Source organism: Orbicella faveolata, unplaced genomic scaffold (assembly GCF_042242905.1).
Source record: "Orbicella faveolata isolate gen_17 unplaced genomic scaffold, um_ofav_v1 contig_26, whole genome shotgun sequence".
Taxonomy (NCBI): Eukaryota; Metazoa; Cnidaria; class Anthozoa; order Scleractinia; family Merulinidae; genus Orbicella; species Orbicella faveolata.
The window spans coordinates 10,467,682-10,494,147 of record NW_028301554.1 but is presented as its reverse complement, the minus strand read 5'-3'; the positions used below and the strand labels follow the sequence as shown (position 1 = coordinate 10,494,147).

General features: G+C 39.4%; 2 protein-coding genes across 2 annotated transcripts; both read right to left on the bottom strand.

The window, feature by feature from the left end:
• Positions 1 to 208: 208 nt before the first annotated feature.
• LOC110053338 (metaxin-1-like) lies at positions 209 to 7,596 on the bottom strand. Its single transcript, XM_020759562.2, has 8 exons — positions 7,509 to 7,596; positions 7,368 to 7,437; positions 7,060 to 7,136; positions 4,585 to 4,677; positions 3,785 to 3,961; positions 3,009 to 3,085; positions 2,309 to 2,466; positions 209 to 2,108 (listed from the first exon to the last, which is right to left on the bottom strand). The coding sequence occupies exons 1-8, from the start codon at positions 7,575 to 7,577 to the stop codon at positions 1,864 to 1,866; spliced, it is 966 nt and encodes a 321-aa protein (XP_020615221.1). The 5' UTR covers positions 7,578 to 7,596; the 3' UTR covers positions 209 to 1,863.
• Positions 7,597 to 10,146: 2,550 nt separating this feature from the next.
• LOC110053287 (lamin-B1-like) lies at positions 10,147 to 26,429 on the bottom strand. Its single transcript, XM_089295296.1, has 17 exons — positions 25,394 to 26,429; positions 24,053 to 24,335; positions 23,274 to 23,420; positions 21,563 to 21,688; positions 20,596 to 20,721; positions 19,825 to 20,048; positions 16,923 to 17,040; positions 15,886 to 15,993; positions 15,388 to 15,507; positions 15,024 to 15,050; positions 14,642 to 14,679; positions 13,490 to 13,616; positions 12,634 to 12,741; positions 12,009 to 12,128; positions 11,606 to 11,668; positions 11,428 to 11,514; positions 10,147 to 10,745 (listed from the first exon to the last, which is right to left on the bottom strand). Exons 1-17 carry the CDS (start codon positions 25,744 to 25,746, stop codon positions 10,713 to 10,715), a joined length of 2,208 nt encoding a protein of 735 aa, XP_089151422.1. The 5' UTR covers positions 25,747 to 26,429; the 3' UTR covers positions 10,147 to 10,712.
• Between the last annotated feature and the right edge of the window lie 37 nt (positions 26,430 to 26,466).

Sequence of the window (26,466 nt, the reverse complement as noted above, 5' to 3'; positions counted from 1 at the left end):
TTTTGGAGTTTTATCCAAACAATGCCCTTTATCAAATTTATTAAACTATTTCATAGTAATTGGAAAATTATTTTTGTGGGACTGCAGAAGCAGCCAAACACTTCTTAAAATTCAAGGACTGCAATCAAAACTTAAGATTAAATATGAAACTGAAAAAAATATCAACAAGAAAAACTTCTTTGAAAAGAAATGGGTGCTCACTCCAATATAATTATGCCCATCTTATTTTATTGCCTTTTTATTTTAATATGAATGAATCTTTTATTTTGTTGCTCATTGCCTTAATATGAATTTAAATAGCATCAGTAATCATATTATTTTGTAAGTAGTGTAAGAAGTGGTATCGTAAGTTAAATAAGTAATCGTATTGTTTTGTAGAGTAAGTTATGCAAATTGTACTATTGTAAGTAACACCTGTAATTGCATTGAATTGTAATTAGTGCGTAAGTAATTGAACTGTATAAAAACGTTTTGTCGGTAATATAACGGACTTTAGTAGTTGTATTACTTTTGTAAATAGTGTAAGTAGACGTACCATTGTTTGTAAGTATTATTAATCACAATTAAAGTGTCAAAAAAAAAAAAAAGGCTGGCACATATAAGGCCCCACTTCTACAGTGTAAGTCGAATAATTCCAGTCTGCGAATGCATCAGGTTCTCATCCCTCCCAGCCGGTTTAGGTTTGAGAGGCTATATTTCCAGGTAAGTATACATACATTTCCAATTTAATTCATATCAGTAGACGTTCAGCTTTAATGAATCCGATTGATCTCACATTGTAGTGTATTTGCTGATGCCACAAGTCTGGTAATACTTGTTATTACCTAGGTGGAGTCAGCAGAGGTTCACTTTAAGAGTAATTTTTTTCTGCAAATGCAATGACTCCGGTCCGAGCTTGAACTTGTGCCCCTTGATCAGGAGTCCAGGGCACCGACCATTAGGCTGTTACATCTGCCCACACGTCCACAGAGTTTCTTAAGGTGATCCCCTAGTAAAAGAACCCGCCATAGATTTCCGATGAAACTTGGTATGCTGTTGTTACAGGACAAGGAGATATTAAAAACGTAGCAAAAAGAGGGGGTCACCGTGCTTGTTTCTACGCCACAATGCTGACAAATACGGTTATTTAGGTGACTTTTGGTCATCTCCGTGCGCAACAAATAAGCTGGATTATTTTTCAAAGCAACGTGTTATATTACACAGAGTTTGACTTTCTTTGATTGTTTATTCATCTACGTCCCAGAAAAAAATGTCTTAAAATACCCTGCATTTTTTATCCTTTAAAGGAAACAATTTGGACATGCGCCGTTGGGCCCGTTATGACTCCTTCTGTAGTATGCACAAAATAAACCATTTTGAAATAACCGAATTCTGGTGATTCTGTCCATCCGGTTTCACTGCGCAGTCTGCGTTTATGGCGCATGCCTGAAATGGTTGCTCCCAGAGCTCTCGTTTTCCGACCGCTGGTCAAGGGGAACGAAGACTCTGGGAACGAGATTGTAGTATGCATTTCAATTGCCAAAAAAGTAGCCATAGATTTCTGCTAATTTTTTTCTCAGTTATTGAGGATATTGTTCTCATTGAAATTATGAAATAAAAAGTGGGGGTCACCGTGCTCGTTTAAGAGAAAAGGAGCATTTACTTCGCTATCGAGCTTAGTTTGAGGGAAATTTCTTACGTTCTGTACGCGCACGCACTCATGTGCGCGCGCTAATGACGCGAAAATCGTGCGCAGTAGGGATGCGCAATGTAATACTAAGGAATCACCTTAGTTATACTGCCACAGTAATTTCAGTGACTGTAGTGCTATGTAGTTTCAAATTTTATACATCTGTCTACAGCCGGATCAAAAGTAAATCCATTTCAACCTGAGGTATTTTCTTCACTGTTCTCTTGCTCTCCAGACATAAATGCAGGCATGTCGGGAGTAGATGATTCCAAGTCATCAAATTCTTCAGTTCTTCTAATTTCTACTTGAACCAAGCCAGTGGACAGTGCGTACAGTGTCATGGCCAGGGCAGCCACACCAAAAGCAAGCCATTTGTTACGCTTTTCAGTTGAGTCTGATGTGTCATCTTGGTCGGAAGATGACTGTGACTGTTGCTGTTCTAAAAGCAAAAATAACATCATCAATGTACTCTTGTTATGCTTACCAATGTTTCATTTCCCTTTTCTAGTGTTGTAAGACTACTTTTTAGTGCTGACTCTGAAATCAAAATTACATGTAGCTTGTGTAAAGAATCAACCCCTTAAAGGCTTGATCTGTAAATGCAGGAAAATTCTGCTAAAATATTTTGAACATGCTTACCTTCTTCCTCTGGTGGAAAGTAGCGCTGTAATATACGACCACAGAATGAGCACAAGTTATCATATCCTTGCAAGTAATTACACAACTTATTATTTGGCAAACGCGCTTTCCAGATCACTGCAAGGTGAGCAAACACCACTGCATCAAGGGTGGTTGGACTGGAAAAATAATACATAGAAAATAAAATAACATTATCGTTTTAAGAGGATAAATGTGAAGCTTTTAAAGTTGAGGTCTGTTTTTATCCTTATGGAGGGAGGTGTAGTGGCCTTATTGTTTGGGTGCTGGACTCAGGACTGAGTGTACCTGGTTCAAGCTCTAGTCAGGGTCAGTGCATTGTTTTTCTATTTATGCTAGACAGTTCAATGCTGGGGGGTTAGCCTGTAATGGACTTGTATCCAAAACATGCTACAAAAGCCAGAGATACAGTGTAAGCCTCAGTATCATCAGAAGCCTTCTTCTTTGTACTCTTTCACTGTGTTTAATGAGTAAGACGTTAAAGTATCAAACCCGACTGCAAATTAGACAAATTTAAACAAACATTAATTTAACGTTAACACCTAACCGCTTTAGCTGGTTAGCAGGTGAGATGGTTAGCAGTTTAGTGGACAGCAGCTCTCTAAATCATCCTAATAGTGCACTCTGGACTAACAAACTGCATATGTACATAGTAAGAATCAAAGGAAGAACGTGATGTCACCTGTCTCCAAAGAAAAACTCTTTTCCATCCAGCAGAGTAGATAACAGTTTAAAACATTCCAAGGCATCCTTAAAAAGCTGAAATTACACAACAACTAATCATGACATCATATCAAACTAGGAATTCAGTTTGATCTAATGCAATAACATGGCCATCACAGTCTTGATAACAACTGAAGCTGTGTGCACTTTGACTTGACTTGACTTGACTTGACTCTCTTAAAGCACATAAACTTACTTACACTAATTTGCAAGCTATAAATTCAGTAACCTTATTTCAATTTTTTTCTCAATAGAAACCCCCAGCCGGTGGAATTCTGCCGGCTGTAAAGACAAATATGTAGCTGCCTGTTCCAGTTAATCCAGATACACAGTGTTGTGGTATATGCTACTATTTCATTTAAATATTGGTCATTCGGATAGTAACATTTTCTTTTGTGTGCATTTTCATATATTTTATTGATTCAGAAAACACATGCTACATCTAATTTTACGCTCTCAAACAACTTGTTTTCCATAAGTTCAACAAGTACTTAACTGCAACCCTTTACCCCCCCCCCCCCAAAAAAAAAATTGCATGAAAAGGCATCTTTGGCAGCCTATAATTTCAAAATTTTCTGGGGGGTGGGGGGCATGGCCCCGGCCCCGTCCAGGTTGGGTCGGCCCTTTGGCCTTGCTTTATTCTGCCTGTTAATATGCGCTATTGGTCACCTGTGAAAAATTCTACTGAGAACCCTTTAAGACAAAAAATAGCTCCTGAATCATTCACAGACAAACCTTATTTTCCAGTACATCATCTGTTTCCTCTGAATACATTCCATCAGATATTTGCCATCTTGTCTGTCTTGAGATCCGCCCAGGAATGAAATAGTTCAAAGGAAATGGCAATCTACGTGCATACCATGGACGAGTGAATTTGGTGTAATTCTTATTATCCACCCAAAATGTAAATGACTGCAAGGTCAAGCATAGTGTTACTTTCACCTACCTACAGTGATCAACAAAAGAAAATTTGATTTGTTGATATGGTGGGTTTCCGCAAGTAATTTTTAATATAACTTTGAATGGTTCCATCTAGCTGTCTAGAGAGATCTTTTGTTCTGTTTTTCACCAGGAAGGCAACTAGTTTAACAAGCAGGCAAAACTTTTTGAACTGATCTTCTTTAAAAGAAAACCTTTCCTCTAGATGGTCAAATCATCCTCACAGCCAGTCAATTTGTCTAGTGTCCGGACCTCATTTAAACCCTGGTTTTCAAAATAATATTATTAATTTGCTATATTTAGGGGTTGAGGGGTTAGGAAATATGTCTAGACCATGTCATTAGTTAAGATAAGGCATCTTGGGTATGTTCTCCCAATTGTTTTTCATGCCAATTACCGGTTAGTATTTTAGGCATATTTTGTAAGGTTGGACATCAATGGGGAAACTGAAAGTCAGCAAATTTAATTCTAAAGTTATGTACCATTATTTGAAGACAATTCTGATGCATAAGAGGTAACATGAAGGATATTACATACAACCCATTCAAAATGATCACATAAATAATTATTTACAAATCGTAATAAGTATAACTTACAATTGCTGGATACAGTTTGTTCCGAACCAGAGAAACAAATGCAAGAGTATCTGCCCCCTGTTTGGCTGTCAACTGATAATCAGCATTGAAGTTCTGGGGAAAAAAAGTACCTTTTCAGTCTCACTAGTCCGATGGGCAAGGGATCAGGCAAGTTGTCTGCCAACTACATCATTAAAAGAGCAAACTATTTCTTGCCCAGTGCAAGCATTACTTGAGAGATACTTGCCAAAGGGCAAGCTGGAATTTAAGTTTTCTTCGAGCCCTGTAAACACTTTATTTTTGTGACAATGGATGCGATTCATTCCCGGGGGGGTACTTTGGGAATTTCTGGGTGGGGATGTGCCGCTGTGACCCCGGAACCCTTAGCCTATATCAGAGCTAGTTCAGCTGAATTTTGCTAACCTATACTAGAGTAAACTCCCCAAATCCCCCTATCTATTGACACTGTTGAGGCTGATTTGCGTAAATTTAAACTTGCCGATTTGATTTTTTTATATTTTTGAGTGCAATTTCTGGTTTCCTTACTCTAGATAAAATCTTCAACCAACCAGTCACTTTTGTGAAAAATGATACCCTATTCTAGACCCAAACGCTCTGATTTATATACCCTGTGCTAGAGTAAACTGCTTGAAAACTATACCCTTTACAGCGGCACATACCTATATAGCCCATATATGGCAGTGCCCCCCCACCCCACCCGGGGATTCATTTTTATAATGATGGATCTGGATTTACATACATAGTGGATCCATAATATAAGTAACTGCCTGAAAAGCAATTTGTTAGTTCTTGGGACTACATTTTTTCACCAAAAGAATGCGAGACCAGGCTCTTAGGCCATAAGAGGTAACAACAATGGGGCAACTTCATTACATGTCTGTTGGTTACCACCTCACATTTTATAATTTGCCTTTGGTTCTTCTGCATGCCAATACTGACATTTCAAGGGAGCATAACTGGTAGTCTCCTTCATATCAAATATTTGGGTTGTGATACAATGCTTCTTTCCAGTAATGGTTTGGGCCAGCGCATAAGGTTCACAGGACAGTTTGCCAAATATTTTGACCACATCAAATATCAAAATTCATGGCTTATTATGATCCTACTGTAGTTTGAAAACCATCAAACAGACCTCATATTTGAAGGTGATATCAGACATCAAAATCAAAACATCCAATATACATGTAGAAACTTCAAGAAATATTACAGGTACCAAAACGTTTTCAATGTTGCACCCAAGAGACCCAAGATTTCACCATGTAATAAGTTCTACCAGCTCTTAACTATTTGGAGTCAATTTGTATCTAGCTTGAAACATTCTCTATACAAATTAGCATGTCAATTAGCCAAAAAATGTAAAATAATGATGTCAGCAAAGATAGCCCTATAGCTCCTTGGGGTTACACATCTATATATCAGTCAGTACAAAATGGGTGGAGACGCACTGGCCTCATGGTTAGTGCACTCATCTCCAGATCAAGCAGTCTGGGTTCAAGCCCTCGCTAGGCACATTTTGTTACATTCTTGGGCAAGACACTTTACTCTCACAGTGCCTCTCTCCACCCAGGTGTAAAAATGGGGACTAGCGAATTTAATGCTAGGGGGGTAACCCTGCTATGGACTAGCATCCCATCCAGGAGGTCAGAAATACTCCTAGTAGCTTCATGCTACAGAAACTGGTATAAAGCTCCAGCCTGATGAACTACTTCATGGCTTGTATACAGACGTAACTTTTTACCAGTACAAAATGACAACTGCAGACAGCAGCCTACAAACTGCAGACTGTGCATAAAATGCAGCCTAGGTACAAAGAGCAGATTCAGAATAAAAACTGCCATAACATTTCACCTTAAAAATTACCCAGTGCCACACAATTGCTCTCCACCAGAATTTTGCATTACTGGGGAATATTCTTCTGTGTTTTTAACAAAGTGGTCAAGCCATAATCGTTCTTTAGGAATAGAATTTCAAGCCTTCATAGTCTTCTCACTACACGTGCAAGATATACTACACATGTAAAGAACATGCAATATTCAAGAACAACTGAGTAACAACACAGGTTTGCGTACAGTCCATCATCTTTACCTTTTTAACCCATATATCAGTATTCATTTTCAAACCGATATAGCAGTGTTCATTTTGTTGACAAAATGCAGGCTGTGATCAAAACTGTTCTTGGTATATTTTCAATGTTGAAGGGTGACCACACACCAATTTTTAAACATTTGTTTGTATTGTAAGCAATGTGACTATTAGTATATTACGAAGTGTTAGTAGTGCAAGTAAAATTAGTACTGTAAGTATAGTCACTATTGTAAGTAGTATTACAGGTAATTTTGAACGTAATGTTCGTATCGTAAGAAATGTTAGTATTGTCAGTAATGTTAGTATTGTGAGTTATGTTAGTTTTCCAAATAATGTGTACATTCAAATGAAAATAATTTTAAAAAAATGTAACTACCGGAATATACCTACTTTTTCCCTCATGTAATCCATGATCTTGCTTGGTGTTGTTAAAATATCTTCACCGGATTGTAAAACTGGGAATTCTCCTTAAGAAATGCAAACGTATTGTAATAAGCTTAATACCAATTTGATACCAAAACCATGAAAACATTTGCTTATAATTAGGAAACTATTTCTCTTCCTATCGTCTTTATTAATTAACTATAAGTATTGTGAAGCTGCAGATGCAACGTACCGGGGTAGAAGATTGTTTCTGGCCTGTTTCCTGTTGTTTAGACCTCTTACTGGTAGCTATAAAGCGAAGGCTCAACGCTTACCTACAGGAGATTTCCAAGGATTGTTGCATCGATTAACTCTTAGCGGACACTCAGCAAATTTAGCGTAAGCCTATGGGAAAAAAAGAGAAGCATGAGATATTTGGCTAAAACAAAACTCGTGAAAGAGATTAATTTACGAACCAAAACTTCTAAACAGCTGATGTCTATGGAGGGAAGATTCCAATCGCCTGGCCAAGAAATTACCTCCATTTTGACTTCAGTATGAATTACCCAGGACAATTTTCGGCCCTGTTACTATTATAGTCGCGAGTAGCACCCAGACCCCGTCAGTACTGAACCCGTCCCTGGGGCCTTCTCCTCGACGAGGTTGTTTCTTTCCTCTTCCTGTCTTTCCAAGACCATTTTCGTGTTGTTAGATTAAACAGGGCATAATTTTCAATGAAGGATAAGCGAATTAATCGCAACCTGATGCCAGGAGGTTGGTGGTGTGCAGCCCGCTTTCCGAAACTCTTACCTTATTTCAGACCAAAATCTCCGATTTTCCCTCCGACCCTTTTCAGACCTGACCAGATATTCGATACCCCATTTCATAATCAGTTTCCTAGTTCTGACAATGTTAAAGGAAATGTTTGTATGATTTTATTACATAGGAGAAGGGTCGAGAGACCAAAAATCAAAAGAAAATGGTAGCCTGCGTGGCAGGTGTCCGAAGGGGAGGGAAAGGGAAAAAAACGAGCGCACGAAGCAGGATCGAGCACACCGAGCGCGTGATGGTAGGGTCGATCCTCCCGCGCTCATTTTGACCCTTTCCCTCCCCCTGTACGGCCTGCCATGCAGGCTAAAGAAAATGATAAATGTACAAACTTCACCGAACGCAGGATTAGTGTGCTGTCAACCCCACTTTACACACAAATTATACCCTATTCAGACCAAAACAGCCAAAAATCATACCCTTTCTGGCTGCACTATCTATCTAACCCATATAAGGGACTACCCCTTCGGGTGTTTCAGGCGATGCAGTCACACACTGATATGATCCATGTCACGCAACACAGAAGAACTGACAAACAAGCCAAGCAATTCTCATGTTACAATTACTTAGCGTGACCAAACTGGCAACGGAAGCCAAGACAGAAGTATAAACCACAGCTGTATAGTAATTTTGCTTTCAAAAGCAGGTATTTTCACAGACGTGTTAACTGAGATTCCGGCCCAGTGTTAATATACCCCAGGGGATTACGGCTAATGATAATGATAATGATGTTAACAGAGATTCTGTAAAAAAAACTTCACAAGAAACATCAGGTGAATACAATGCATGTGGGGCAGTGGCACCTATGGCATTGTATACAAAAATCTACACAAAATGGTTGTCCAAGGTCAAAAAGAAAAATAAACAAACACAAGAGCACTCCAAAATTTAATATAACCCCAAATCGTCTGACTTTGCAAAGTTAATGGATATTGCTATTGAGAATCAGTGGCTTGCTGGAAATTCTGTCCTCTACGCGTTCCTCACTGATTCTAAGGGATTGATCATTCTTGAAGGAGAAGATGAACTGGAGATGACCCCCAAAAAGAATTGTTTTCTTTAATGTGTTTCGACCCTTTCTCACGAGGAACTCTTGCCGTTCGTGTTCACCTATAAATTAATCTTAGATCGTTGTTAACATATTTTGGGTACACAATATTTGCCATTCTGTCGATCAATCTTTGTACTCACTTCAAATCATTCTCTTAAGCAAGAGACAAAGCAAAGTTCGACTTTGTGGTAATAATACACGTGTGGAAACCTCCCGTACTGGGAGCAAACTGATTTACGTGCTTCCAAGGGTAAAACGCCAGGGTGGGGACTCCCATATAAAAATGACGGGGATGCTTGTCGTCCCTTCAAAACCGCTTTTTTTTTTTTTTACCCTTAAGCGATTTTGGTACCTCTTAGAGTGTTTAGCCTCAAAAGGTCCACAGCGGGAGCTTTTACAGTACGTTTTAGGGTATTGAGCCGAAAAAATATGACAGGAGATAATTTGTTGTTTTAGAATTAGTACCTTTCAGGGGTGAAAAACATTTCAAGCCACGCCCACAAAACAGTATCTTGGTAACTCTTAGGAGTTCTTTTCAAAATTTCCGACGAGCACCCCTGTCCTTTTTATATGGGACTCCCTTCCCCGGGCGTAGAACAGCGACGTTCTTAGCTAATTGGGGAATTTTTCAAGCTTATAGTAGTCTTCCATATGTAGAGTTAGAGTCCGAACGACCGAAGTTGAATTGAAACACGCTTCAGCTGTAGATTTTATCAGCTGACAAAACAACTATTAGCCCCTCGGAGGAGTCCCGTATAAAAGGGATGGGTTACTCGTCGGAAATTTCGAAAAGAGCCCCTTAGAGGTACCGGCGTGGCTTGAAATTTCTTTCACCCCTAAGAGGTACCAATTCTAAAACTATACATTAACTGACATTAACTTTTTTCGGCTCAATACCCTAAAAGGTACCGCGAAGGGTAAACACCCTTATTGGTACCAAAACCTCTTTTTTAACCTCTGAAAGGTACGACAAGCACCCTCGTTCTTTTTATATGGAAGTTCTTCCTGGGGAGTCAGCTCTTCGGTAGAGTAACATCACTTCGCTCTCTATTACCCCGCTTAGTGATTCTTTTACGCAACTCAAATGAAAAAGTGCTCTTGACACGTCATATCGTTCAAATAACAGAAGTCTTGTTTCCGTCAGTCGAGTGTTGCATTGTGGTTGATTGGGGGAAAAGTAACATAACAAATAGCAAATTAATAAACATCACAGAAGCATAAAATATTAGTCCGAGTTGTCATTTACCAATGTTTATTTATGATATATATAGGCAAACTCTGCATCGGCGAGAGGCTTCAAAAGCAATCTGGTCTCATACTGAGTACTGATTTTCAAAAAACGCACACATACACTCACACTGTCGTTTTATTGGCAAACTAAACCCAAAGAAGAGGAATTAATCTGGCTTTTAAAGCAGTGAGACCAACAAATGGCAGAAGGCATTATTACAAGATTGTTATGCATTGCCATGTCCTCTTCACAATTTTAGGTTAAACGATAGGATACCTTAATTGTATACAAATGCACCTTTAAAGTCTCCATCGTTCTGTTCAGTTCTTCCCTATGAGCCAACGTTGCATACAATAAATCACTAACTCAAAAACTTTAATCCTTCAATTCTCAGCAGTTGTCTTTAAGATATGGGCATCGGGGAGCTGATCGTCTAAAAAACACACGTAGACTAACAGCTTAGCTCGACTTAGTCGACACACTGGATTCACACTGTTTTATTCTAAGAGCATGGGACTCACGGAAAGCTGAAAACGCTCAAAATTCAAAACGCGAAATCACAACTGATTTCTACTGAATTGTACAGTCGCCTCCATGGCGTTCCTAAAAAGGAAAAGAGAAACAAAAAGGAAGATAAATTACATTAAGAAATAAAAAGTGGATCTAATAGATTTAGTAAAACGTGACTACAAACTCTCGTCATAAATTATCTCTGGAACAAAGCGTTACATGAAGGGCTGGACTAGCACTGTTCAAATTTTTCTACCGACACCAAAAGAACGTGGAAAAGAAGAACCACGAGACATCCCATCGAGCTCTGTGCATACAAGCTAACAACTTGTTTTTTTTCCTTTTTGTTTTTGCATTTCCATCGCTCTGAGAAAAAAAGTGCAGTGAGCAGTGTAGCAGTGTAACCTGAATGGGCATTTATACTGAGGCATGGTGGTTTCACGTAGAGACGCGGTGGCCTCATGGTTAGTGCGCTCGTCTCCGGATAGAGCGGTTCGGGTTCGAGTCCTAGGGACCGTTTCTCGAAAGCCCCGGAAACTTTTCGGGCCCGTAAAGCCACTTTTAGTTCACTTTTAGTTGTTAGTTAAGATTAACTAACAACCCAAAAATTAAACTCGGATATAAAGATAGGGCAATGCAATTTCCAGCCCTTGGGCACTAATTAATATAATTGGAAGTGTGAGGGTCGAAGATCGGCATTGAGCATGAATGTGGGCAACTTGTAATGTTCCTTATAAGGCATGTGTACCATATATGGTACCACCGCAGCACTTACCGCGAGAGTTTTTATGGTTGCTGCTTGTCTGTCAGCTTCGCCAGTCCTTATGACTCTCACATCTTCACGGATCAAAGTAGCTTCTTCCTGCAAACATAAAAAATAAATGTAGCAGAGATAAACAAGGTGATATAGCAAGAAGTTTTAACTGAAAGATTTTGAATTGCGTCATTTTTACTTGAGTGTCAGGTTCGCCAGTCCTACTGATAGTCACTTCTTCATATACTTCAGAAGCTGCTTCCTGAACAAAAAAAGATATTTTGAAATAAGTATTGCTGCGTCGATGGGCAACAGAGAAAGCGAAGTAATTACAGTTTATGTTTCAGTTAGAAGAATTATTAACGTTACTTTAAACATTGTACTGTTTAATTTTGGATAAAATCCAATCGACTCTTTGATTCCTTACACCTCGTTCATCGGTACTGTAAGTTTTCGAAAGCTGCAACGGGAAATTCAGGAGAACACATAATTGTTATAAAAATGTGCAAAGACCAATCGTGAAATTTAAAGGTATTCTAAGTACATTGATCGACTCATACCAATTAAAGAACATTACCGCTTTCTTTACATTCTTTACAAACCTGTCCATCAGAGTCCCTTAGAACTGTCTTTGTTTCTTTGCCAACACCCCAGCTTGCCTTCTGTTTGAAAACTAGATCTGTTGGTGGCTTGTGCTGACCAGCACCTTTGGATGCCCAGATCTACAATTCACAAAAGTTTGAGTTTGAGATAAATTCATTGATTTTGGAGACTGGTTCTGTTCTGGATCTACTGAGGGACCCTTGGCCCCCATTTCTGATGAGAAGGTTTATCTGAACCATTTCTTTTTTCAAGTTGATCTCCGTGAAGTATTAGATGTCTTGGGCACTGTTGATAGGTGACCTGTAGGTCTGCTATAGTCTTCAACACGACGGTAATTGGCAGTCGAAAACTTGTATAGGTTACTCTATTTTTAGCCAAAGATGGTTTTCTAAACCATTTTTCTGTGACGATTCATCTAAGCTGTGGCCCCTCGGTATATTTGCAAATTTTTAGAGTAGTTTAGTAATGCAAGTTGGAGGTGAGAAAATCCAAAGTAACCTGCTCCTCTATTGGCTGAGAAGTTTGAATATGAATAGAAAATGTCTAACAGTTGAGTTTTTAATATAAAACAGTCATTGCATCACACATCAGAGGAAACATCCTTAACAAGAAGTTTTAACTCACTGTGACATGAGATCCACTTTTCAAAACATATTTAGAAGTGAACTTATAAGTGACCGGTGGTTCACCGTCAACTGATCTTTCAACACTCCATCCACCAAGAGGAAAATCCTGAACAAACAAACACACTAACAAGGTTACTAAGAGTAATTACCATGTATAATATATTATTTTCGACTGAATGTTCACTTCCTCTGAACTCTGATACGTAGAAGCCAATTAGAGACTGCCAGACAGAGACCTTTTGCCGGATCTAGACCACCTTTCCTATTTGGAAGTAATTCATCTGATGTGTTCTTTTTTCAACTGTGATGTTTTTTTTGGAAGCACTCATAAAGGTAGGTTCTTAATTTTCTCATCCCGCCACATCAAGCAGAAAGCCATGAATTGTCAAACAGTTGTCATGCCACTGTGGAGCTCTCACGACAGTAATCAAACGCTCTGACTGCGTACGATTCCCACCACAACTGCGCCTATAAAAGTCTCATTTTTATGAAATCAGTCTCCTTCTGAAAAGTGAAGTTTGCCCTCGACATACGCGTGGATGATTTTACAATCGTTATCTTTATCCACTACTTTTTTAGAACGTTTTTATAATGTTCATAACGTTTCCCGACAAACGTCTTGTATATTTCGATTCAAACTCTTGCAAAGTTCGATGCGACGAAAAACAGAAGCGGCGTTGGACTTTTGTTTTAACCGCTGTCAACAAGCGATCAGTTGGTTAGCAACGATCCAGGCAAACACCGCAGGCTCATTCCGGTTTCGGAGACTGGAATTCATTTTCAATAGGTTCCCATTCCTTCGCGAGAACGTGAAGAGCCATATCAGTATTTTAACAACCATGTGGGTTACTTACTTTAGGTCCACTGTTGAACAACTTGACAAATTTGCCTTCAATGTTTGCTTCCTCAATCTGAATCCATCCCTCACTGGAATGTTCATTTACTTCCACTCGCCTACGCATACGTTTCAGACCAGGTGACCTGAAAGATGACATTTATCATTAGATACGTATTTTATAGCCCAAGGAACTTATACTGGCAAACACAGGTCACATCGGGGAACGCTTTTATTAAAATACCTGAGTTCATCGGACAATCAGTTAAACTGATCAGTTGATGGCTACCAGTTGAAAATTTAATCAATCACCTATCATAGGCCTCTTATTTTTGCGTGGATTTATTTATTATAGTCGAGTATCTTTAAAGATTCGCATAAGTTTGTAGCCGGGACGATCAATCAACGGAAAGGAAATATAACTATGATATTCAGTTGCAATTTACACCTAATCGTGCCTTTTTGGTACGCTTCGGCGGCATATCAGCTGAATCTTGTCGAGCCATGGTTTGTATTTTGGCGAACCAAAATACTCATGGCGAGACCAAACGAACCTGATATGCTTCAAAGCGTACCAAGGAGGTACGATTAGGTATTTACCGTACCGAAATTCGGCCAAGTGACCATGATATCGTAGCCTTATCAGGTCAGTGACTTGATATCGCAGGATATTAGGACAGTAGACACGGCATCTGATTGATTCGCTCCGACGAAACGCTCGACGCTCGAAACGTCAGCTTTCGAATCTTTTTACGGTGGCCAATTTACATAATCAACCCAGTTGATAAAACCAAATTATCTTGTTATACTCCCCATCGACGCAGCAACACAGTTTCTTTAGAAACTTACCCCCTCTATTCATAATTGCGAATCAGTTTGGGTATGGTAAAAACACAAAATAATAACCGGTCAAGGTTTGGTTTTGATTTGTTACTGCTCGTATTATTGACAATAAAACTTTGTTTTAATGACTGAAACCTTTGTGCTAATTTTATTTTTAGTGTGCGCCTCGTGGATATCGCAAAATGATAGTCCAAAAAATTTTTACTGACCAATTTTGCACGATGTTCGTGAATTCTAGTGGAAGTAAACTGACGGACATTACAGGGAAGTGGGATTTTAAAATAAAGTATGTATCAGGTTTCAACAACATGGTGATAGTTTCTCACACCTTTCGCCGTCTTCTATTCTGGATAATTTGCCGTCTACCTAAAAAGGAACACAAAAAGGAAAATAAATACCCCAACAAATACAAAGGTGATTTAATAATTTGTTATGGACGAGATGTAATCGGCAAAGGTAGAGACAGCCACTCGTCATAAATTATCTGTGGAAAAAAATCATGAAACGTATGGTGATTAATACTGTTCGCAAATTTTCTATTCTCCGTTGTAAAGCGGTTAAAAATGGTCAAAAACGAGTGTTCTTAATTTCTTCGTCCCCGTTATGAACGGCGGCTGATCAAACAACGGAGCAGTTGCGAGCAGAAGTTCACTCTCGGTTCTCACCGAGCAGAAAGAGAAGGGAATCTCTATCTAACAGGACATACTCACTTCTTCATGTTCTTCAGAAGCTGCTTCCTGAAAAAAAAAAAAATGTATTGAACTAAGTAACACTGACGTGGGACTGCTGCATCTTTGGGTGCAGACAGAAAACAGTCATTTCTATTAAATAACCTAATGATATTACTTTAACCAGTGTACAGTTTAATGTTGCTAAAAGGCGATCGATTCTTTGTATCTCATTTATCAATACTGTAACAGAGCTTTCGAAATCTGCACCTGGAAAATTCTGGGAAACAAATAATAGTTATGAGGGTGCAAACACCAAATCGTGAAAAGGTATTCCAAACGGTAAATTATAGAACGTTCGTTCCTTTACATCCTCGACAGCAAACTGGCAAACAAGGACACGAACCTGTCCATCAGAGTCCCTTAGAACTGTTTTTGTTTCTTTGCCAACACCCCAGCTTGCCTTCTGTTTGAAAACCAGATGTGTCGGTGGCTTGTGCTGACCACCACCTTTGGATGCCCAGATCTAAAATACACAAAGGTTCGAGTTTGAGATAAAATCATTGATTTTGGAGACTGGCTAACAATGACGGATCTACTGAGGGCCTCTTGACCCCAATTCTGCTGAGAAGGTTTATTCGGGCCTTTCTGTTTAATCAAGTAGTCGAACAGTCAAAAGATTGTAAATTTTAATCCATCTATTGCAAGAGAACGTTTAAAACATTGTTTTATTATGTTTGTCCTGATCTATTCTAGCCGTGGCCCTTCGATAACTTTACATATCTTTTCTATGATTTTCAGAGTAGTTAGTGAAAATCAACAGAAAAATATCTAAAACTCCGGCATCGACTTATTCAAAACTTAAAAGTTAGCGAGTGACAAAGTTACCAGATTTTTAACTTACTGTGACATAAGACCCACTTTTCAAAACATATTTGGGAGTGAACCTATAAATGACCGGTGGTTCACCATCAACTGATCTTTCCACACTCCATCCACCAAGAGGAAAATCCTGAACAAAACAAACAAAATTACATGATTACTAAAAAAAATTATGTACAAATATATTATTTTCGAATACGTATATATAGTACAAACCGTTCAGATTTACATTAAATCTTTGCTACCCTAGAGAGGTAGGAAAGGAGGATAACTTGGGTCAGAAGGCGATTAAAAACTGTCAGACTGGAACCTGGACAGATGTGAAAATCAGCAAAACTCGTAAATTCCTGGCTTCGAACCTAAATCATTCGAAAGTTCGTCGAGTATTTTTTAACTCACCCGAGTTATGCTTGCTCTAACTGACTACCGAGTCGAAGAGCGACCGGCGACATTACAACAAATCACTTAGTGGCCGCATAACCTCCACATTCAAAACAACACTTGAACAGTGATACCGACTACGATGCGCCAGCGACGGCTACTGCTACAATGGTCAGCGGACTTAGAAAAAAATAAGAGTGGGCAAAAAGGAGTGAAAATTCTCGCAATACCTACAACTCGGAAATGATAAAGTTACTTTGTTTGTTAAAAATTAAGCTCGTTCTCCGCATATGCATTCATGATTTAATGATTGTTATCTGTTATCCACCTATTTATCAGCTTGTAAGTTTGCTAGCGACTTCGACACGTTAATAAAGTTCTTATCTTATCTTATCTTGTTTTCACCGCCCTTTTCAAAGCGATTCCTTACACAAGTCTTGAACATTTTCGATTCAAACTCTCTCTTGCAAAGTTCGAGGAAACAAAAGCCCTGAAGCGGCGTTAGATTTTTTGTTTAACCTCTACGAGGAAGCGACCAGTCGATCAGCAACATCCAGAAAAAATACTGCGGGCTTTTTTCTGACTGGGTGACCGGAATTCCTCGTCAACAGGTGTACCTGTTACCTCGATGGAAAACTTGAAGCGCCACATATTTTATAACCCTGCAAATTAACTTACTTTAGTTCCACTGTTGAACAACTTCACAAATTTTCCATCGATGCTTGCCTCCTCAATCTGAATGCATGCCGTTCCTTCGAATTCAATGCGTCTACGTTTAAGTCTATTCATGTTCAACCTGAAAAATGAAATTTATCATTAGATAAGTATTTTAAAGCCCAGAGGCGGGTCACATGAGGGAGAGCTATATTTAGCTCTTATTAACCGAGCTGGAGGTCTGTATGGGAGAATCTTGACCGAGGTCGTGAGTACAGACCAAACGCAGTGAGGTCTGTACACACGACCGAGGTTAAGATTCTCCCATGCAGACCGACTTAGCTCGGTCAATAAGATGTTTATTATATGGCAAAGAAGAAGACTTTAATTCGTTTAATGTAACTGGTTTGCTAACATTTTGCTTGCGAACGGCGATGAGCTTAACTTAAACCTGCCGAAATTTGCTCGTCCTCTTTACTTTTTTTTTTTTGTCATCAGGCTTTTTGGCACTTCCATAAATGATTGAGAAGAAAATAAAAGAAAATGGTGAACATTTTTGTATTTTAGTCTGCTACTTTTTCAACGCAAAATGAAACCGGTCTAGATGCCGGTCTAGATGGGAAAATCTAACCCGCGGTCAATATCGATTTCAGCCAATCAAATTCGTGAATTCGGTAGTTCCCAGTCCTTGTGAGACACAGCCATATAATAATGGGTGATATAGACCACATACGATTCCTTAGGTTTTAGTTCATCGCGCAGAATGCCCATTGTTTTCGGGACATTTACTTACAGTTCATGAAATATTTTAGGTATATCATATCGCCTATTATTATTCAAATAAACGCAAGTTGGACACAAGGGGGAAAGTCTCATTGGTTAAGATAAACTCGTGCTATTCTCCGTAAGGAATAAAGCCATGCTCATTAACTTGAAGAGGGCGGAGCATCGAAACAATGAAGTTTTCGTGGCATTGTTTTCGCTATTGTCCGCAACTCTCAAAGTAAATTTACCGCTTCTGCCTGAAAAACATGAGTGAAAATTTTGTTATTGATCCGCCTAAAAGAAAGGAAATGGTGTGCTCTCTTCTCGTCGCGTGAGCAAAACAATCGTTTGTGTCAAAATCCTTAGTTTTACAATGTTTGGTTGATTCGTTGGAAAGAGTTGCTTGAAAGCTGCTTCAAACTAACTATCATGTTATTCTTGGATCGCGTTCGATTAAGTTTCTTTGAAAATGGCAAAGTCGCGCTCGCTTATGTTTGCAAAATATAAAGATAGCGCGGATTGGATCGTGCTCGCTCGAACGGATTTAGTTTTTTCGTTATGTTATGCAAATACAGTTGAACCCCGCTATTTCGAACTCTAAAGTGGAAACGAAAAATAGCTCGAGTCAAGCAGTCGTTCTATGAGTTTTAAAGTTGGCGGGCTACTGACCAATGATTCGCATTTAACGACTGAGTGATTTTTTTGAAAAGATATGGTAACTTTTAGACAGCCATTGTTATGCAGTCGTGTGCTTCAAACAATAGGGAGTTTACGAAACCACGACGGCAACGGCAACGGGAACGTCACTGAACAAAAGAATTAATGAGCAGAACAATGGCTGTGCACGTGCTTTATAATTCTTGGTACTTTTCTTTGCCGTTCTCTGCAAGACAACAACGTGAACTGACCAAATTTTGGGTTGTCTAGAGAATGTGAACCACGACGGCTAATTTTTTAAATTTTTATTTCAAATTTATCGCTGTGTTCCGGATTTGGTTTTGCGGCAGTTTTGACAGTGATAAACAAAGCAAATGACTTAAGAGTATCACGAGATTCGTAGGTAAAATATAAATTCATTTTTTAATCGACGTTGTCCTCGACGTTGCCGTCGTGTTTTCGTAAACTCCCTAATGGCTCACTAAGCAAAGACGCGCCATATTTAAACGCACTTCCAACTCGCAATTTTAAATGTCAGCTAGTCGTTATTTTACTCCGATTTACAAAGTAAAGACGGGATCAGTTAAGAAAAACGTCAAACTTTTATTTCCCGTCGTTCACTGTTTTGAAGCCAGTCTCACTTAAAAATCGCTCCTCACTTCGTATCGGTCACATGTTCCCCTCTGAAAAAGCCGGTTTGTTCCCAATTTTCGAACGCAGAAAGCTAGTGGAAAAACTTCGTAAAACTTCACATTTTTTGGCTACAATTGTAGATATAGCATTCCTCATGAAAAGCCCGTTGTTCAAAACATTAAGTGGGACTTAGGAAAGTCAGGAAATTGTGTTTTATCAATGTCCTGCAGGCAAATTAGAGCCTTTTCTCTCTTATTCTTGGCCATTCAAACTACATTCGCATTCAAATCTTGCCGCTTCGGTGCTCATGAATAAGTAACGATGTCCGGCCATTCTACGCGATGTACCAGTTTACCTATTTTTAGCCAATTACGATTCAAAGGTAGCCTTTTACTTTTGCGTGAGTTTTATTTTCGTTATGTCTTATTATCGATAAAGGTCCACAAATAATTTATTCGACGAAAGTTATCCCGTAAAAAGGAAATGTGTTCATATTATTCATCTGCTTAATTGCGAAAAGACAAATATAAGGTGGTGACAGTTATCATGATGACTGAAACTTTGTACTTTACTTGGTCTTTGAATGTGCCCCGTGGAAAGTCGGAAAATCTTCTCATGGGAAGGTTTTTACTCAGCAAAGTAAGAAAAGTTTAATTTTGCTCGATGTTCTCAAATTCTAACGTAACAAGAGTTAGCTGACGCCATTTGAGGAAAGTAGAAAATAAAGCATGTAACAGTTTCCTCTCTAATAAAACGTGCAATAAACACCGACAGAAAAAAACCATTTACCGTACTTTTATATTACACTGAAAAGTGACAAAACCTATGTTTGAGATTATAAGGCTTCACGGGCATGTTTAGGTTACCACACCTTCCTTCTTCGTCTTCTATCATCCTTCTGTAATCTTTAATATCCGAGTCCAGCGCTTTCTTCACTTCGGGCATCAGTTCTTCATCGTATTCATGGTTGGTTAGAATCCACTGGTTGCGTTCTTTGATGACAGCATCTCTCTGAGCGATGATTTCAGCAGACCTCCTGTTGTCGGCTACTCGCAGTTTTTCTAAGTCTTCAATTTTCAGTAACAAGCTTGCATTCTGAGATAATCAATAATGAATTTTTACATTTTTATCTCTAAATACACTCTTTTTCTGTAAGAATACTGTTTTTTCGGCCCAGGCTGAATAGTAATAAAAATTGGACCATGTCAACAAAACGTCAAATTATCTGTTCTATCATGACTTTCATAGCGTTGAAGCCATTTTTGAGCCAGATTGCAGTAATATGACACACAGAACTTCTTGCAGAAATGTTATTAGATCGAAGATACAGCTAGGGCTGTTTTTTCCTGTATTTTGGCTGGTTTTCCCGTTTGGAGAAGGAATAATTTTTACACGGTTTAGTTAAAAACACATAATTGTATTGTATTTACAAATTTTCAACACAAAAAATTATATTCTTTTCAAAATCTCAGTCTGGTTTATTCTCAAAATATTCTTAAAATTTCGCAAATTTTAGCCTCGATATTTTTAAAAAATGTATTCTTAAAAAAGGAAAAAGAGTGCAAGCAACGAGAGACATGTACGTAGGGATTTATTTTCTCACTACAGCAAACAAAGTGTAAATGATTTATTTCCAGTTTACCTTAGACTCCCACTGGCCTATCTGTGACTTGAGATTTTCGATAGCAATGCTCAAATGTCTGTTTTCTTCTCGGGCATTTGACAACTCTTCCCAATCTTTTGAGTACATCTGCTGCAGCTCGTCACACTGAAAACGTAAAAGTGCAGGACCCGCCAGTTTATGTTCAAATATCTAGTCCAAAGGTCGAAGCTGGGTGATACGGGAAACATTTTCTTTTAATTAAGTAGATGTGTATCATGCATTGCTGCATTACAAGTTGAAGAGTACTACCTCTGATGTGAGTTGCAAAATCATACTGCGCAAAAAAGACAAGGGTTTAACTTTCAGCAGCATGTTGCTGCAACTTGCAACAAGGGTACAAAACGCGTAAAAACGTTTTACCACTCACAATGCAACAATGTTGCACTGCAAGTTGCAAGGACAGTTTTGACCGTATTACACCGCATTAGTGTTGTGTTTGCTGTTATTTATTTATTTATTTATTAATTTTTTGCTTAATTTAGTCATTTCAAGTTGACAATGAGGAAAGTGATTTGAGTCACCCGAAAATGCAGTAAAACCCTTTCTGCGGAAACTAGTCCCTCTTCAGAGCATATAAAAGCATTGCTTATGACACAAAGGCATTGCCAATAGTATAAAAACAACATTCTGGTCAAAGATCTTCAAAAGCGGAAACTAAATTATTAACTACTTATTGACCTCGATCGTTTGGTCTTTATGGGAAATCTCAAACCCAGACCTTGCCCTATTGACCTCGCTATCGCTCGGTCAATACGGCAAGGCCGAGGTTTGAGATTTTCCCGTAAGACCGAACGATCGACGTCAATAAGTTGGCTTTTTGCTTTGTTTTTGCAGGCTCGTGATAAGTCCGTCGGCATTACGGGAGAGTAATGTCTTAGGATGAGCCAATCAGAGCAAGCGTTATATCGGTTCCGAACACAAGCCATGTAATAAATTTCTATATTACCTTGGACTGCCACTGGCTCAGATCTAATCTGAGATTTTCGACATTTATGGACCAAGTTCTTTTCTCTTCTCGAACAGTTGTCAACTCTGCCACAGCTAGTAAAGACTTCTGCTGCAACTCATCATACTGAAAGCAATATTGATACAGGAACCGTCTCTAAAGATTCATTACCAGCTAACGTTCCGATAGCCTGTTCCAGGCTCTTGGTCAGTGGTGACGATCGAAAAAGCCGGCGGGCGACGAGCGGGAACAGTCCCAGGCCCTGCTCGTCGTCCGCCCGCTTTTTCGATCGTCCCCACTGGCCGAGAGCCTTGAACAGGCTAAAGTTTTGAGCCTAGCAAAGGATAATGTTTGAATGATGCTTATTTCGCGTTTTTACTTGGGTTTTCAACCAGACTGCGAAACAAAAGAGATCACGTAACCATCATTAGTGTCTCTGTAAACGAATACATCCTCATTGAATAAAATAATCAATCAATCAATCAATCAATGAATAGGTAAATAAATGAATAAATAATAAATAAATAAATAAATAAATAAATATCTTAATTGACCACTCCCCCAATGGGGTTTTTCAGGGCCAATGAAACCAAATGATGAAACAAATAATGCAAATGAACATAACATAGTTAAAAATCCCAACTGGCGGGAGGCAGACCAGTTGGCTATTTACAAGCATGACCGAGGAGCTGAACTAGGGTCTACCGAGAAACAACTCCAGCTAATGTGAAGGTGAATTAATCAACATGACACGAGCGTGGGACAAAGAAAAATTCTGAGTCCCCGACAGGAATCGAACCCATGACCTCCCGAACACCGGGCGGGCGCTCTATCCACTAAGCTACGAGAACTCATGGAGAGCATTTAACTGAGTTCATATATGACAGGTGTCCTGCATACTGCTAGGATCAACGCTATCGGTGTTCGGGAGGTCATGGGTTCGATTCCTGTCGGGGACTCAGAATTTTTCTTTGTCCCGCGCTCGTGTCATGTTGATTAATTCACCTTCACATTTCATTACCGAGCTTAAAATTCACCATCTTTATTAACTTATCACTACTCACGACGAATTCGATAGCGTTGATTAATTCACCTTCACATTTCATTACCGAGCTTAAAATTCACCATCTTTATTAACTTATCACAACTCCAGCTAAGTGGTCAGAGTGGGACTTAAACCCGCGACCTCCGGATTTCAAGTCCGGCGCCCTAACCACTCGGCCACGCTGCCTCCACGAAATAAATGGCTTTATTTAAGTGTCAAATGTATTTAACCCTACTGTGCTATAAGTGAGGACACTGAAAATAAACAGCCAAATATTGCACATAGAACGTAAACTATTAAGAATCCCAACTGGGGGAAGCCTCCCACGCAGACGCTCTTAGGGCTCGTCACGCGTTCCTTCCCCACGTGGGGAAGGAATTGGGAAATTTCGGAAACCAGTGGTGAGAGAGAATACCTTGAGAGGGGATTACGTTGGGTATACAAGGCCTTCTTAGGGAATAAACTCTTAATCCTCTCTTAATTTCTCGGTGTTTGGAACCGCAGAAGATATTCACTTCATCTTTCAAGAATAAGGCGCAGAGGTCAATGTCTGTATTAGAGGAGAGGCTTACGAAATCCGGTTTTTTGGAATCAAATTAAGAAGTGAATTTTTGTCCGTAAAAGAAAGGTGTCCGTAAGGAGAGGTTGCACTGTATTTCTCTCTACCTTTGAATTGTGACGTGTCTCAAGTTCGTTCCTCAGTTCTTGCAGCTGTTGGGCCAACATTTCTTCATAACGTGTCTTCATTTTCGATTCAACTTCAAAGCGCTTTGCCTCTGCGATTCGTAACTGGCCGCGGATCCCAACTATATCCTAAAGAGAAAAGATTGCAATACATGCACAGCGAGCGAAAAAAATAGGTCAGAAGCGCGGCGAGAGAAGGCGAAAAAAGTTCTTTCGCTTTCGCTCGCGCGCGTCTCCCCTATTTTTTTCGCTCGCCGTTTTTCGCGCTGCGCCCCAACTAACTGAACGCCTGGAAGAGACTAATGGTCAGTGCGTTAAATTCCGGATCGAGCGGTCCGGGTTCGAGCGCTGGCTGGGGTCATTGGGTTGTGTTCTTGAGCGGGCCGATACTTTATTCTCGCAGTGCCTTACGGTGCTACGGTGCCTCTCTCCACCCAGGTGTACAATTAGTATCCCAAGAGGCAGGCAAGAGATAATAAGCACTCAATGACTGGCCCCAAGGAAAACACTGAGGTTTGTTTCCCCGAGACCCTTGATGTTTAATAATTACACGCAACATCCAGGAGGGGAGTAGAAATGCTCCTAGTCTCTTAACGCCAAAATTTAATCTTAAGTACAAGATTAATGGATCTAAACGGAACGTGTTTTAAATCTGAACAGGTTCTGATGCGAGAAAATTGAAATATGTTTTCTAACAGCTTGCGCAGGTTAAAGCGTCATTTCAAAACTACATGTTTTTGTCGATAGTTAAAACCCATTACCTTTTCGTATGTTTCCTTCATAGAAACCAGTTCTGTTTCCTTGGACAGTAATTTGCTTTCAAGGTCCATCTTTAAGAGGGTCTCTTGTTCAAGGTCGAATTTAGTTACTTCCAAGGCGTCCTTCAGTTCTTGGCGCTCTTTCATTAGCTCCAGTATTTTAACTTCTAAGTTCTTAATTTCCTGATTTCTTGCCACTAGCTGTCCTTCTTTTTCAGAAAGTTGCCACTGAGCAGTTTTCAAGGCATCTTCAGTCACCTTGTTCGCTTCGATCTGTTTATCAAGCCTTTGAGGTGACAAGAAAGTTTAGTAGCCGCCTATTAGCAAGTATTAATTGTCAATACAATTATAAAAACAATCCGTAAGTCTCGTACAGTGCTGCTAGCGAATAAGCTGGACGTGATGGAGTAGGCACATTAACTTCGCATAATGTGGCAAGTCATTGCAATTAAAATACAAGTTGTGCTAAATTATGCTACTGTTATTAGGTATAGAATACGCGGGCTCGTCTGTTTGTTAAATACAGAGTCGAAGACTAAAACAGTGAACTCAGAAATGAAGTAATAAATTCCATGGTAAATTTAATGGATATCTGAATTCATTTATTGCTTCAAAAATAAACTTTCCCGTCTGTCCTGAAATAAAGATTTCGATATTCAAAACGATCTATAAGCGAAAGAGTTCAGCCAATCAGCAAGCACTTAAATTTATGCTTATGCCAACCATGTCTTCACTGGATAGAACACCGAGAAGAACGCTTATGCTTATGTCGTGGCCGTCCCCACTAGCACATAAGCTTCTCATGCCTGTGCTTCTGCTTGCGTCGCAAGTGAGGACCGGGCTTCAACCGACGGTTATGCACCTAACAGTTTGATCTCATATCTGATTGGTAACTATCCAATTAACATGTCAAAGCCATTACAAAGAGTCCACGGTTTTCTGGTTCGCACAATAATGCGTGAGTGCATGTCAATTCCTTGCGGTTTGATCCCGCATTTGATTGGCAGCTAGGCAGTTAGACATGCCTAACATAGTAATGGCAACACAGAAGGGAAGCGAAACCCTTTCGCGACGTCTTGCACAGTAGTACACAATAGTCCAGTTTTGAAACACCTTAGAGTACAGCTACGATAAATTTTTGCGGGCTTATCGCCGATTGCCACAAACTAGGAAATAGAACTCATCGTGGAATATTTTTACAACTTGGAGCGAGAAAGAAATTCTTATCACTACACACAATAAAATGTACTTGTCAAGAGAACTGCTGTGTTGTGCATTAGGATGACACCCAGTCTGTTACTATAAAACACAAGAAAAGTGTGTAAAAGACATAATATTACTTACTTCTTCTTGTATTCATCAGCCAGTGCCGCGTTTTTCCTGTTCTCGGTATGAAGGCGGGCTCTCTCTCTTAAAATCTCGTCGTACAGTCGATTTGCATCCTCTAGCCTCGATTCAAACTGCTTAATCTCCTTTTCTTTGCTCATCATCAATACAGTGATCTCGGCTATCAACTTCTTCTTCTCGTCTGTCAGGTGGCTGTTCGAATCCTCCAAAGTTTTGACTTTTTTAATGTAAACGTCAAGGCGTTCATTCAACTGTTTGAGTTCATCTTCTTTCTTCTCTAGAAAGTAACGAAGAGCTTTCTTCGTCGGGGATATAATGGGTGGAAGGTCAATGGGAGGTAAACTCGTCATTTTCAAAAGCACCTTTTTCAGGCGCAGTTAGTTTTGTTTTTGTTGTTAGCACCAAATGGATAGGATTTCAGAGATGATTATTCCACAATTGCTGGTGTTTTTATGTCTGCTCGAGTGGCTCAGAACGCTGAAAACCGTGAACTTCCAATCATATGCGAGCTGTAACAGCCATTAGCTAGAAGGGTTTATTTAATAACCGGGTGTTGTCACGAAACAACCAGCGTTACTGACGCTTCTTTCGAAATCAATTAGAACAGTTTAACTTATATCTTTTCTGTTTCAGAGTTTTAACGTAAGCGGAGGAGAGAAAAACGAGTTTTAGAAACGAATGCTCAATTCGCGATAATTCAACAGATGTCCACGCCCTCAAGGCACACTTACGACTGCGGTTTCCGCAATAAACATTGTTTAACAAACAATTCTGTATGTTCAAGGTCCGGTCTTCATAGTTAGCCGAACATGCACTATGTCATGTTTACTGCTAGAAAAGATGTCTTTAATAACCTACGATTCGCTCGTGAATTCTTAAGTGCACTCCCGATTCCGTTTACGCATTGCACTGAATAGTCACAATACAGTTCAACCCCACTATTTCGAACTCTCAGGTGAAAAGAAAAGTGGTTCGAAATAGCCGATAGAAAATTACTGAAGGGTAAATCAAAGGGAAATGGTTTTGACTTCGAAATAACCGGGTTCGAATTAGCGGAGTCTAACTGTATA